General features: G+C 39.9%; 1 protein-coding gene across 2 annotated transcripts in view; it reads right to left on the reverse strand.

Moving 5' to 3' along the window:
* Nucleotides 1–1,920: 1,920 nt before the first annotated feature.
* Msmo1 (methylsterol monooxygenase 1) overlaps nucleotides 1,921–15,478 on the reverse strand; it is a 13,746-nt gene continuing 188 nt past the window's right edge. The window contains exons 2-7 of one of the 2 annotated variants that reach the window (XM_010629862.3): nucleotides 15,199–15,336; nucleotides 10,711–10,996; nucleotides 7,867–8,015; nucleotides 6,040–6,166; nucleotides 3,747–3,901; nucleotides 1,921–2,458 (exon numbers count right to left, since the gene is read on the reverse strand). In XM_010629862.3, coding sequence (XP_010628164.1) covers nucleotides 2,263–2,458; nucleotides 3,747–3,901; nucleotides 6,040–6,166; nucleotides 7,867–8,015; nucleotides 10,711–10,965 — 882 coding nt within the window. In that variant the 5' untranslated portion in view covers nucleotides 10,966–10,996; nucleotides 15,199–15,336 and the 3' untranslated portion in view covers nucleotides 1,921–2,262. The remainder of the gene's footprint in view (nucleotides 2,459–3,746; nucleotides 3,902–6,039; nucleotides 6,167–7,866; nucleotides 8,016–10,710; nucleotides 10,997–15,198; nucleotides 15,337–15,478) is intronic. The other variant, XM_010629861.3, reaches the window with a different exon arrangement.

Here is a 15,478-nt window from a genome sequence, read left to right on the forward strand (position 1 = left end):
GCTGAGGGTGGGGAGTGGACTGTTCTCTAGTCTGAAGTAGGAGGAAGACCTTGGTAGAAAGGCAGGGATGTGGACTGAGACTTGCTAACTATTGGAGTTTCACAGTGCAGCTCTGTAGCAGTGAATGTCATAGATACAAAGCACAGTCAGCCCCAGGACCCTAACCTCTCAGACAATTCTCTCATCTATCAGGAAGAAATGACACCTATCGCTGAAATTTAATGAGAATGTGAATCAAAAGCCCACACGAATCAGGGCATAGTCAGTGCTCTGGAAATGTTAATTTGGCTACAAAGAGCGGGTGGGAAGTGCAGCTCAGTTAAAAGCATGTGCCTAGCATGCACAAGGTCCTGTGTTCCATCTCTAGCACCACACGTGAAATCTAAGTGTACTGAATTGCTTAAAAATGTTAAGCATCAGAAGAGGTCACTCCCCCTACAGGCTGGAAGGGGAATCGTCTGTTATTGTTAATTCACGTCTGTGCATGTGTATTAAGGAAAGAAAACAAATTTTCTTGACAGGGTCTTGCCATATAGTCCAGGCTGCCTTGAACTCACTACACATCCAAGCTGCCTCAAGCTTACAATCCTACCCCCAGCCTCGTGAGCGCTAGGTGGAAAGCATTCTTATAGGTATCATAATTAAACAGCATTAAGTGCAGCCCCAAAAGTGCTGTTTTGAGAAATAGACGCTGTCACTTTTACACACACATGCAGCAGCAAGGGGGGCAGGTATGAACTAGGAATGTTATAAAGTAACAACCAGCCTGACATACAACTTGAGTTATGACTGGCATTTCAGTTTTAACTCAGTCTTGAGTTTCAGTAAAAGCCCAATCAGGGCCGGGGATTTAGCTCAGCGGTTCAGTGGCCTGCCTTGCAAGCACAAAGACCTGCGTTCAATCCCTGGTACCAAAAAAAAAAAAAAAAAAAAGGATTTGGTTACAATGGAGAATATTTTGGTAGCTCATAGTGTAACAGGAAAAAAGTTCTCAGAAAATGACTGGTCTTTTTTTTTTTTTGTGGTCTTTGCATTAAGCTACATCACAGCTTTTTAAAAATGTCTATTGACATTTACACAGGACCTTGCTACCTCGTTCAAGCTGGGCTCTAGCTTGCAGTCTTCCTGTTTCAGCATCTCTCCCGAGTAGCTGGGATTACAGGAGTGTGCCACCAGTTTAAAAAAAAACAAACACCACTATCTACTAAGAATTACAGTATTTGATTTGGTACTGGAGAATTCAGAATGCTGAGATTCTATCAGTTCTAAAAAGTTCAACTTTATTGTCTCATCTGTGGGAAAAAAATTTTTAAGCACAGCAACGAACTGCTTCTGTATCTGCCATTTTACTGAGTCAGTGGAATTTTCCACAACAGACCAGCCTGATAAACCCCCATGGAAGCAAAACCAGCAGGCAGCAGTTTAGCAGGCGCTGGGATTACAGGTGTATACCACTATGCCCATCACACCCAGCTGGTGAATTCCTTATACAATAAAAGGTGACAGCGAATACTCAAAACTGGAAGCCAGAAAAGGCAGGCAAAAATCACATTTATTTCAATAGCTCCAAGTGCAAATACAGCAAGTCAGTTCACAAAGTTTCAAGGTACAGGTTTAAATATAAAGAAAACTAACTATACAAAAACGAATGGGAAAAATAGCAGAAATAAAATTGAATTTTTAACGAATTTAAGTAATTTGAAAAACCTTCTGAAATATTCCACCTACATCAAATCAGCAATGTTTTAATTTATAGACACCAACAGTGTACTGCAATAAAAATAACTCCCTAAAAACATCGCCCTAAACTGCTCAGCTCCAGCCAGGTTCTTGGAATTGGCTGCTCCTGCAGTTCCAGTCATGTTACATTTTAGGTGGATTCTAAAAAATGTTTCAAAGGTAAGGCCAACACCATTATGAAGAATGACCAATATGTATCTAAGACTTAAAGACACTGTCAACCTCAGGTCTCGGACAGCACTGGGGGAAAAGACAAATAATACTTTCATTATTGAAAACCTTCAGGTTAGCAACATGGCTAACCTTACAAAAACTGTACTTACATACACATTTATGTATTTATACATACACAGACCTTGTATGTAAAGTAGAAAAAGTTCCCACTAGGAAGATAATTAAAGGTTGTTAATGTTCTTTTTATCACTCAGCAGCCAAGACGTGTATTTCTGCTCCCTGGAAGCAATGTTAGCTACTACTTTCGATTCAGGAAAATGTAGGTCTTCAGGAAGGTCTGAGAGAGGATTACTCAGTTTTTTTCTGAATCTTCTTCATCTTTTCAATATACGCATTATACTGAGAGTCTGTTCCAAAAAGCCTGTCCCACCATGTAAATGTCGAAGCATAATTTCCAACGAAGTTCATGTGATGGAAATCGTGATGCCGGGAACCAGAATAGAAAGGGATGAAATTTAAAGGGTTGATAGGAATATCATAGCCACTGAAATAAAAAAAGAGATGAGATTATTAACAAAACAAACATATCAGAGTCGACATGAATAGCCTATTCCACTCTGTCTAAATTATTTCACTTCAGACATGTTTACAAAAAGCAAAAACTTTGAAAAGTTTTTTTTTAAACTTTTTAATACTTTTTAAAAAGCATTTTAGAAACCACTTTAAGGAAGGAAATTTTTAAAATCCATGGAAATTATACATCAGGAGATGAGCAAAGTTATAGCAACGAATTTTCAGACATTCACTTTTAAGAATTACTTTCATTTGGAGCTTTTCCATCATAATCTGTAATAGATGTAAATAATGTTTCTAATACTACTTATGTTTTTTGGAAAAGTTACATCAATTTAACATCAAGTATTTAATTTTTTTTTTTTTTTTTTGGTACCGGGGATTGAACTCGGGTCCTTGCGCTTGCAAGGCAAGGCAGGCCACCGAACCACTGAGCTAAATCCCCAGCCCCTTTAATTATTTCTTTTAAGAAAAGCTGAGCCCAAGAATCATTGTGTAGCACCTTCTGTTACTGTTTGAGGCAATGACATTTGGCACTAACTATACCATAACTAATTAAAATACCAGTATCCTTTTCAATAGCTGGGAAAACATAAGGACTCCAAAGGGTCATATTTAAAGTATCTTCCTTTATTTCTAATCAGATATAGAAAATTTGATATTCTGCATTTCTAGCTGTAGTTAAGTTCCAAGTCAAACTTGGAACATGTAATTTTAAAATGATGTGAAGTTATTAAGCATGTAGAAAGGTATTTAACAAATAATTTAATTCAAAACATCTGAATGAACAGAAAGGAAGTCTTTGAAGTATGTCTGTACTACAAGAAAATACTTTCATTAGGGGTCAGACAGAGATGATTGGAAAGGGTCTTACTCAATGAGAGCTGAAAGCGTCAATATATTTTCAAACCAAGAGTGAGATTTAACTTGGGGATGTAGCTCAGTGGAACAGCACTTGCCTACCATGTACAAAACCCTGAATTTGATTCCCAGCCCTGCCAAAATACAAGTTAAGATTCACGTTTAATACAAGATAAATAAATTACTGGTTCGGTTACTTAATTTGCCTACATAGTACATTTCTGCTGTAAAAATGGTAACAGCACGGACTGGAATACAAAAATATTTCTATTATTGGAAATTTTATCAAATGATTGTATTCTTTTAAAAAACAGTAACACAAGATTAACTTCTATTAGTCTACTCAGAAATAGATAATCTTATAACCATCTCATATGTGAACAGAAACTGTAACTTACCTGTGGACATCGATAGTTGTTACCAAACGCAAGGTCACCCAAGCCCAAAGAAGAACTACGTGATCGCACAAAAGCAAGATTCCAATGAAAAATCCAGCCCCAAGGATCAGAGTTTCCAAAGGATGTGCATATTCCGCTTCCATTCCAAATGGAGCCTAGCACAAACAGAGGAAGAATTCCTTAAAATTTCTTAATATACTGTAATAGTTCATTGTATGCATCAACTTAGCCAGGCTACATATAACACTCAACCGTGTGGCTGAACACCAGTTGCTATGAAGGTTATGTCTTAGATGTGGCTGATGTTTCAATTAGTAGTAGTCCCTGATGTTGGAAAGTTATTTTCCATGAAGACAGTGGGCTTCATCCAGTCAGCTGAAGGACTTAAAAGAAGAGACTCGGGTTTCCTGAGGCAGAAGGAATCCTCAAGACTGTAACATAGAAACCGTGTCTGAACTTCTGACTTGTTCCTATGCAGAATAGGGACCCAACACCACAATACCCATTCGTACCAAGTTCCCAACCTACAGGCTGCCCTACAGATTTCAGACTTGCAACCCCAGCAATCCTGTGAGTTAATTCCTTAAATGCATCACCACCACCACCAATATATACACTATTGATTTTGCTTTTCTGGAGAACACATTCTACTTATGCATGTAGTTTTTTGTAAAGCTCAATTTTCTGTATTAGTGATAATATATCTGACTATACAAATATACATAATAGTTCTCAATAAAAGTATCTTTTTGTTCTTGGGGCATAAAATCTTAATTATCTTTAATGGTTCAAAATAAAGACAGTAAACAACTGACTTGCAATGTAAATTTTTTTTTTTTTTTGGTACCAGGGATCGCACTCAGGACCTTGTGTGCTTGGTGTGGCAGGAGGTGGCACCACTGAGCTAAATCCCTGGACCTTGAAATGTAATTTTGTATTTATGCGTTTGTATTGGTTCTGGCAAGAAACTGACGTTTGACTGACAACAAACCATGTACAGTAAAATCCCTCCTTATCCATGGTTCTACTTTCCAAAGTTTCATTTACCCAGGGTCAACCACTGCCCAAAAATATTACAGGGAAAATTCCAGAAACAAATACCTCCTAAGTTTGAAATGGCGCACCACTCCGAGTGGTACAATGAAATCAGTACCATGGCTCCCAAGACACAAATCATCCATGTGCCCGTGGCCCCACTCTGCACAGACCTGCCTGTCAGTACTGACCCTCCCAGCTCACATTTCACAGCATCGCATATGAACTGGGATGCTTGGCTGGCTCCCTTGTGGATAAGGGGCGACTACAGCGGTCAGGAGTAAAAACACACCAACACAGCCAGTGGGACGAAGCCACGTCAAAGAGGTTCTAATTTTTTAAAAAACACTGCTGTTGTTAGGGAGGAGTCAGATCTGTAATAAAAATGAGTTAAAACTGCATCCATTTGGGCCATACTCAAGTGAAATAAACAGGGCACACATGCATAAATACCAGTTTCTCCAGTGTGAGAAAATGAAAGTGTAAATAAGGACTAAAAGGTATAATAGATGTGAAATAGGAAGAAAAGGGAAAAGGGGAAGGGGAGGTGGGAGGGTGGGGGAAAAGAAACGAGGGGAATGGAATATGAGAAAAGGAAAAAATGGAAACAAAGTCCTTATAAACAGGGGAGGGAGGAAGAGGTGAAGGGAGGGCAGGGGAATGCAGAAAAAATAAGAACCAAGATGGATTATGTCAAGACGCAAATCTCCGATAACGAATGGCATTATATTGTATACCTTAGATGTAGCAATAAAATTAATTTTTTAAAAATGAGTTAAAACTAAATCAATAATTATATTAAGTGAACTGTTTTGGGCTCTCATTTAAACAACCTTAATGTTACATTACGACAGCCACTATCAAACTGCCAATACAGCACCTGGCCACAGGAGCGAATCTCAATTATTTCATGGAATATTTTTCCTCCACGTCTCAATTTACCATGAAATTTAGATGATGAAGAAAATTTTTAGAATTGGTTTTGTGTTATATTTCTTTTATGCTCTTAAATCATGCCAAAAGAAAAGCAAAAACACTACTGACAAATTTTGTTGCTGCTTTTGGAACAGTTTCACCATGTAGCCCACGCTTCCACAAACTTGGAATTCTCCTGCCTCAGCCTCCCCAAACACTGAGATTATAGGTGTGCCCCACCATACCCACTTTCTATCACTGACAATCATTTTAAAATGCTCAGGCAATACAAGGAGAAAGTTTGCCTTTAACACAAAAAGTATTAAATATAATTCTAACATACCTGAAACTCATGATGAATTTTATGAATATATTTATATATTCTTTTGTGGTGTAAGAGCCTATGCAAGAAATAGTGCCAGGTATCTTCAATGACTGAGCAGCCCAAGCATCTTGCCAAAAGCGCATACCTTTAAGACAAAAATATGAGTAATAATTTTTTTTTTTTTTTTTTTTGGGGGGGATCGAACTCAGGTCCTTGCACTTGCCAGGCAGGCACCAGAACCACTGAGCTAAATCCCCGGCCCACGAAACAACTTTTATTTAGGATTGCTGCTTAAGATTTTACATCAAGTATCCTACTCTCAGCTTGACTGCACATATATTAACCATCAAATTGTGAAAACTGCTAGATAATGGCTATGAGATACAGCCTGAAATAAGGTTAAATAGATGAACCACTGCTTCCTTTGTTTCATTTTGCCAAAGACCAGTTTTCAAACCAGTTATAAAACAAAATCTAGAATTTCCAAGAAAGTAATATTGACGAAGAACTTAATAATACTTAAACCACTACTACCTTTTTTTTTTCTTCTGAGATTGAACTCAGGCCTTTGAAGATTCTACATAAGAGCGCTTCTGCTAACCTACATCTTATTCCTTTCTAAAAATATTTTTTGAGATTTAATTGTAATATTTAATTATAGATGTGCACTATCATGAACACCTTTTCTACTAGAGAAGGGGATTTCTGCATTTCCTATTAGTTATAAGGCCAAAAAATAATTTCTGTGAAATGGCAAAAAATAATTTATATACAAATGTAAAATTACTCAAAAATTAGTTTATATGATAAACAGTCACTATGCAGACCAAGTGTATTGTACAATTACCCCTCGGCACCTGCAGGGGGTTGGGTCCAGGACTTCCCAGGTGATACCAAACTCCACACGTACTCAAGCCCCTTCTATAAGGTGTAGATTTGTTACAATCTATACACAGCCTTCCATATATTTAAATTACCTCTATTATTACTTACAATTCTTAATATAATGTAAATGCTACATAAATATGTCCTGTAAAGACACAATTTTTTTTTTCCTTTTAAAAATGTTTTTGCCAGGGATTTAGCTCAAGTGGCCACCTGCCTCACAAGCATAAAGGCCCGAGTTCAATCCCCAATACCAAAAAAAAAAAAAAATTGTTTTCATCCTGCCAGGCATGGTGGCACACACCTACAATTCCAGAACACAGGAGGCTGAGGCAGGAAGATAGCTATCTATGAGTTCAAGACCAGACTGGGTTCATAGCTAGTTCAAGGCCAGCATATACACAGTAAGCTCCTCTCAAACACAAATGGACAATCCCTCCATAAAAGAAAAAAATATTTCAATCTACAGTTTGGTGAATACATGAATACAGAAGGTATACATATGGAGGGGCAGCCGTAAATCTGTATTCAATTATGTCAGGTACAAAAAACTGAATTTAAATTATCTGAGCAAGAACACAGTACTTACACTCAGATTATACATAAATATATATTTATTTCTGTATGGACTACGGACAATTTTATAAACCACGTAAACTATTCTCTCATATTATTCATTCACTTTGGACTTAAAATCTATCATGTTTCTTAGTATAATCATGTAAATTTCTACATAATCATAAAGCTTCTGATGTTGGAACTCACTTCCAATGAAATATATTAAAATATAGAAAAAAGGGAACATTTTAAAGTGTGTGCTATGGTCCACTTTTCTATTTATTTACTTCTCAAGATCAAAGCAAACATTAACCCAATGAAGAAAGAAGGTAAACATCAAGTATAATTTAATTGGGTAATAAATCATGACTGAGTATCAAAATTGAGTTTTTGTCTACATACCATCTTGGCATTGTTTCCCATTCATAAGGAATGCTGAAAAACTCTGTAAAATAATAGGTTCCACAAATCAAAGGCAGCTGGATACAAAAATGATTAAAAAGAAGTACTTTAAAACATTTCCATTGGCCTCCATATGACTCTGGTTTATCCTATTGAGAAAAATCACATTTAACATTAATTTCTGCTGTCAAGAGTATAGCCTCACATCTAGAAGTACAAACTGAAATTCCTGACTTCTTCTCTAATGTCCGTAACAGATTTTGTTATATTAATTTTATATTACAGTAGCTAAGGCTCTTCAAAACTAGTATCACTACTTTACCTAAACAGGTGAAAAACCTAATAGATAATCCCAGCCACAACGACCTCAAAGAAGCGCAACAGCCAGGCACTGTCTGGTGTTCCCCGGACTGCACTACAGTCAGGTGACCCAGCGTCAGCACGTGTACACACGGCACAGGAGACGTACTGGGCGGGCTCAGAGATGCTTCGGTAGTGTTTGTTCCAAGGAAAAAGTACACTTTATTCACATACAATGGCCTGATTATAAACTCCAAGAACCTAAAAGAACTTCAGAAATGTGCCCTGAAGATGAAATTCAAATTTAAAATAAGAAAAGAGAAGTCGATGTAGATGTTCAAAAAAGCTCAGAGAGATATTGAGTTGCTTTGCAAGCCCTTATCAAAAACATTAAATTAGTCAATTTAAAAGACTGCCTAGATGAGAAAGTACTTATTTAAAAAAAAAAATGATAGGGCCGGGAATTTAGTTCAGTGGTGTCACACCTGCCTTGCAAGTGCAAGTGAGTTTGATTCCCAGTACCAAAAAAAGATGTTAAAGAGAATTGGACTAAAAATCTAGGTTTTTAAAATTCATAAAGGCATCTTTCTGGCAAAAACAGGAAACATACTGAAGTTAAAACCCAGAGACCACAGCTCTAAAACCACACTGCCAATAACCAACTAGCCTATGACACTCACAAGTTTCCTGAACAATAAAGTGGGGGCTTAGACGAGATGCATTACAATTACACTGCCTCTCTATATTTCTACTCTGAGCATCATCTGTGATCAAGGATGATCAACTGAACTAAAATGAACATGCAGCCTTGAGGTGACAATTTCCTCTGTAGCATCTGATGCCCATGTAGCTACAGAAATTACAATGTCAAATCAACTATAACTAACAGACCCATATGCTGTATTGTTTAGAACATACATCAGTTAGGACGGTTAACAAAAAATTCATGCCCAGTACAACATCAAAGTTCGCCGTTATTTTATGTCAGTATGTGTGACTTCACCTATGAAGGAATACCCTCACTGGGACAACCTTCTTCAGAAATGCTTTTAGTACATGTATCTTCAAGTGAAAATATTGGAGATTAAAATGTATGATCTTGGGAGGGCCAGGGATATAGCTCAGTGGTGCCACCACGTGCCTCACAAGTGAAGGTCCTGAGTTTGATCCCTGGTACCAACAACAACAAAATGTATGATCTTGGGAGGAAAGAAATAGATCCTGCGAGGATTTTCATTCCTATAAAACTTCCTTCCTCCAAGCAGGTAGCCTGGTGCATCTACTGGGAAGTCATCCATTCTATCTGAAGGCAGAAGTCCTTATTTAGTACTCTCTCATCACCAACAGCAGCTTCTATTTTGGAGGTTGGAGGAATTATAAAAATAAATGTTTTATAAGTTAAATAATGTAATTCTCAAATATTCTTAGCTTTGTTTTGTTTTCCAGGTGGTATTAAGGCTTAAACCCAGGGCTTTGCTAGGCAGCTACTCTATCACTGACCTACCTTCCAACTCTTTTTATGTTGCAACAGTGTCTTGATAACTCACCAGGGTGTCTGTGACCACCATGCCTCAGCCTTGGCTGGGATTACAGATATGTATCACTGTACCTGGTGTTATCTTAGAATTTCTAAAGCACTCAGCAATTGAATCACACATCTTTTCCTTTTGGTACCGGGGAATTGAACTCAGGATCTTGTGCTTACAAGCCAGGCAGCAGAATCGCTGTGCTAAATCCCGCCCCCCACTTTTGGTACCAGGCATCAAACAGCTCATCTTCTATTTATCTATCATATATTTTTCTATGAATCATTTTACAGGCCACAATAAACAAAATTCTTTTCTAGCTTGTGTGTGTGTGTGTGCCTGGGGACTGAACCCATGGCCCCATACATTCTAAGCATAAAGTGAGCTTTCCACCTAATCATCTGGCTAGTTTAAAAATTAAAATTAAAATTAAAATTCACAAATCCCAAGTACATCAACACCGTATCTACTTAAATCCTAATTTAACAATTCTTATGCTGTACAATACAGTACCAACATATACCTACTGAATACTCTGATAGGCTAAACTTAGTATAGAGTACACAGTGGAGGGCCGGGGATTTAGCTGAGCGGTTTGGTGGCCTGCTTCGCAAGCGCAAGGACCCGAGTTCGATCCCCAGTACCAAAAAAAAAAAAAAAGTACACAGTGAATCTCAATGACTTATAAAAGAACCTCATTAACATTTTTTCTTTTATTAGTTGGATTCATCGGATTAAATAAAATATATTACAAAAGTTAATTTCTCAATTTTTTTACTCTTATATACTCTATATTTTAAATTTTGTTTGTGTCTATTGTTTATTTTTCTATAGTACTGATTAAGAGTCTCTCAAAACAAAGCTACATTTGCTTTTTTTTTGTACCAGGGATCAAACACAGGACCTTGCACTTGTGAGGCAGGTGGTGGAACCACTGAGCTAAATCCCCAGATACATTTGCTTTTAAATAGTCAAACACACAAATTATAACATCCTATCTCAAATCCATCACATTTACCTTTTGGATTTTGTACTTTTTCATGTAAGGTATAAATTGAAATAAAAATCCAGGTAAACACAACAAGAAATAAATGGCTTCATGAATTATAAGGGATCCCCACGTTGCAATCTGGAACTTTGTGTAATTATTTAACATAGAATTCCAAGCATTTTTAAATGGCTCTTGCAGAGGATTCTCAGGCAGAAGCGAATCTATGTACTCCACAGCCAACGATGCAGAGCTGAAGACGCCGGTGCTTCCATTAGCTGCCATTTCTCAAACTTCTGCAGGCAGCTTTCTAATTCTGTAAAAGTAAGTAAACAGACAAGTGAAACAATAAAACTTCAAGAAGCAGAGGTTTTTCTGTTTTGTTTTTTGAGACAGGGTCTCATTATATAGTTCAGGCTGGTGTGGAACACACTACAAAGCCCAGGATGGCCTTGAATTCATGGTGATGCTCCTGCCTCAGCCTCCTGAGTGCTGCTGGGATTACAGGCTCCAAAAAGCAGTTTTAAACATGCATTGTCTGACAATATTAAAGCTGACGACTAATCAAGTAATGCCTTCTCAGATTTTAAAAATGAGATTTTAAATAGAATCTACTGAATGTCAGCATCTCGAGTTGCAGACATTGCTCTGAAACACACGTTACTTTAAAAGGACAGCAGTGGAAAAAGGATTTCAAACTACCTTTAAAGAAATCTTTAGTGCGTAGTCACTGTGAAAAACTTCTAATTTCAATGAAGAATAATTGGGAATAAGTGTTTAGAATTTATCAAGAAAAAGTCTGCCAACAATGTTTATAAAAATGAAATACTTCTGACTAGGGAATAAAATGTCATAAAGCCAGAAATCAAATAAACCGGGAAAAAATATTTACAACATATGATAAAAGGAGATAAAGTGTTTTAGAAAAAGACCAAACTCCAACAAAAGCCCATTCACAGGCAGAACACAGAAAAATAAGGGCAGTCAGTCACTCGACATTCAAGGAGCTTGGTTTCACACAAATAGGAAACACTAACCAAACAAGAAGAGGTGCTTTTTGTCTGAGTGGCAACACCCAAGACGGAACAGTGCCCCTGCCCAACATGGTTCAGGGTGTGTGGAAATGGGCATCCCTGGTTCCGGAAGGAAAAAGAGAAGCAATGCTTCCTTTCCTACGTCCTAGTGTATCCATCTTACACACTTGAGTGAGAACACTGCTGGGTCACAGAATATGGTTCTTTCGGACCATGATGGATAGCACTAATCTTGCCTCAAATGATAAATGAGTTTACCTTCGTGCAGACAATGATACCCACCGAAATATGTAGGAATGACAGAGAACAATGCAGTAATCTCCATGAAAAGACATACTTATTCTGGTCGTTAGAGCCCGAGAACACACACACGAAGCTGCTTGTGAGACGCATGGTTTCAGCATGTTGGAAACACGAGGACGACATTACCATCTACACTTGGTAGACACACACAAGTGTGCCTCACCAGATGTCCCAAGGCAAGACAGGAGATTAACAAAGTGGAGTCCTCACTTGGAGGCATCTCACAACTCCCTCTCTTCACGCTTTCCGTAACTGCTCAGTCTTCTGTGTTCTCCTCTTACCTCTCACCAACCTGTCCCTCCCCTGCCCTCTCCTTTTAGTCCTTCCCTCAGTTTAACACATTCACAACAGGGCACAATTCCTCTCTCTCGGGCTCACTGCTGAAAGACTCCAATGTGAACAGGTTCTGTTCTCATGGGGGCTTACAAGCTGCCGGACAGGACCGGATGGTGGGGGTGCAGACCAAATTCGAGGTGGACCTGGTGGATCACACCTACAACCTAGCACTCGCCTGTAATCCCAGCACAAGGGAAGCTGAGGCAGCTGATCACAAGTTCGAGGCCAGCCAGGACTACAGAATGAGGCCTTGCCTCAAAAAACGATGAAAACCCCATGTTCAAGAATTCCCTTTCTGAGAAAAACCTCCTGAACTACTTTCATTGTTTCCAGCACACTGTTGCATTCTCTTTGAATTCACCAACCTCATTCTCAAAGGAGAAATCTAAATAATGCATGGATTGACAGACCTGGTGGCACACACTTATAATCCAGCTCAGGAGGCTAAGGCAGGAGTATCACTGTCTGAAGAGAGCCTGGGTAACATGAGTTCAAGGCCAGCCTCAAATACATAGGGAGACCTTGTCAGAAGGGGGAGGAAAGACAGCCTGCCTGCCTAGGATTGCTTCTCTTCCTCTCCCTCACACACTAGATTCCCAGCATTCAGATCTCCCACCCACACAAACAGGTTACTAATACCAACAATCTTCAAAATCGTAAAATAAGCCCAAGTGTTGGGGCACACCTTGTATTACCAGTTGTGAGAGACTGAATACAGGGCCTCTGCACTGAGCTAAAGGGTCTCACTAAATTGCCTAGGTTGGGCTTGAACTTGAGATCTTTCTGACTCAGGGTCCCAGACTGCACGGATTACAGGTGTAGACCACCACACATGGCTCACGTCATTACCCAACTTGACAACGATGAGCCGAGGTTACTTACTAGCTGTGTGACCTTGAGCAAGTTATGTAACCTCTCTGAGCTGCAGTGATCTGCAAAAATAAAGGGTGATTCATTCTTTCACAATGTCTAAAATAAGAGATAATGCACAGAGCAGCTACTTTCTATGTGCCATGATCTGTATTCTAAGATGGCAACACTCTCTGCATTTTTAACAGACCTTTATGAAGTAGGGACATTTCCAATCCTCATTTATAGATGGGAAACTGAGGCTCACATACGTTAAGCAACTTGACCAAAGTTGGGATGCAAAGGAGCCCATGCTCTCACCCATTAAACTATACTGTAGTTTTTTTTTTTTTTTTTTTTTGGTTTTCTAGACTGGGGATTGAACTCAGGACCTTGCGAGGCAGGTGGTGGTACCACTGAGCTAAATCCCCAGCCCCATATACTGTTCTTTTAAATAATAAAGCTCACAATAAAAATCATTATAAGGAGGAAATCCTCTGTATAGTTTACTCAAAGAGTATTCTACAGGAGCTGTCTTCATTTTCTCATTTCCCACTTTCTAGGAAATGCAAGCTGCTTTCTATTTTCACTGTGGTTCCAAACTAACTCACATAAAAGCGCTCAGGATCTCCTAGCTGGAGTTATTTTACTTGGCCAATGTGGAAGACTGCTATTACTGTGGTTCCTGGGATTCACACGTCCCTTGAGAACCCTCAACTCACACTATGGGCAGCCACCATGCCAGATGAGCTCTCAACACTGCCAAGGACTGCGAAATAACCAGGTGGCTGCGACAGTGACTCGAACGGGGAAGGCGGCAGTGCTGGGAGGTAACAGGACAGAGACGCTTCTAGAGAAAGTTGCTAACTGAACTGGGACCTGGAAAATGAGAGGGAGGTGATCAGATGACACAGAGTAAGGCGTGAGTTTTGAAGAGAGGGAGCGGCAGATCCAAAGACTTCACCAGGAAGTAAGAATACAGCATCTTTTCATCCCCCGCCTTTTCTGATTTTTTTCGTTTTAAGTCCACACACTGCCCAGGCTGGGCTTGAACTTGCAATCTTCCTACCTCAGGGCTTTCTGAGTTAGCAACACTAGGTAAAGATTCAGACTGACAATTGAGTTTGCAAAGTTAGCAGAGATGCTCTCCTTCCTTCCTCGGCCAGTTCCTGTTTTAAAAACAGATGCTGAGATCCACCATCTCCATCTCTCGCTCTCTGTACGCAGAGCTCTAGTTCTGATTATCCAAAAGGATGCTGGCCATCTCCGCTCGGTTCAGAGGTCAGACCAGACCGGTCCAAAAGTTCAGCAACTGCTTCTCTGCTCCCCCAAACACCCCCTTCACTGCCTACTGGTGAATGGCACTGTCACCCACCCAGTCATCACAGACAGACTTGAGGTCTCTCTCACCTCCACTACCGAGATTAGTCTTCCCACTCTCACCAGCACAGATACACTGGTTTCAAGCATAAATGTGGGAAGGATTCAGAAGAGGTGGCACACGCCTGTAATCCCAGAGCTCTGGAAGCCGACACAGGAGGATCGCTGTGAATCTGAGACAGCACTGGGCGCCAGCCTGAACTACATAGTGAGACCCTGTCTCAAAAAAAAGAAAAAGAAAGAAAAAAGGAAGGAAATGGACAGGAGAACTTGACAAAGACAAAACGTGGGCATTAAGGAGGAGAGGAGAAACAAGGTCTCGGAGGGGCGCATTTCTTTGTTTTCCGGTGGAGTACCCTGGGATTGACTGCTTAGATCCTCCTCACGGACAGAAACTTCCGATCTCCGTGGCACCTTTCAGTTCAGCTGCCCATCAGTGTCTTCTGGCCCTTGTCCTCAGCGTAGCCCTCATTTTGTGGAGGTGCCCAGACTCCAAACTCGGCCTTCTTAAACTCTTGAAATACAGTGCCAGCACCCATCAGTGAAACTACTCAAGGCCAAGCGGGCAGGCACTTCTCTTACAAAGGCCAAACTCCTCAGCAATGCAAGATCTCACCTCTCGCATTCTTTCCAACGGGTTTGTTTCTGTTTTTGTTTTTTTCCTTTTTCTTGAGAGGAGGTCTCGCCACGCAGCCCAGACTAACTTTGAACTCGCGGCGATCCTCCCGCCTCAGCCTCCCGAACGCTAGGCTTACTAGAGGCGACAAAACCGTGAACCTTTCAAAAGGTAAAGCAGCACACGCCCCAGCCCGCTCCACCATAGAGGAACTCCGCTCCCAGGCCCCGCTTCCCCCAGCGCCGGGGTCTTCGGCAGCAACGGCACCGCACGCGCTCCT

The sequence above is a fragment of the Fukomys damarensis genome, unplaced genomic scaffold (genome assembly GCF_012274545.1).
Source record: "Fukomys damarensis isolate Sample0158 unplaced genomic scaffold, DMR_v1.0_HiC HiC_scaffold_18, whole genome shotgun sequence".
Lineage (NCBI taxonomy): Eukaryota > Metazoa > Chordata > Mammalia > Rodentia > Bathyergidae > Fukomys > Fukomys damarensis.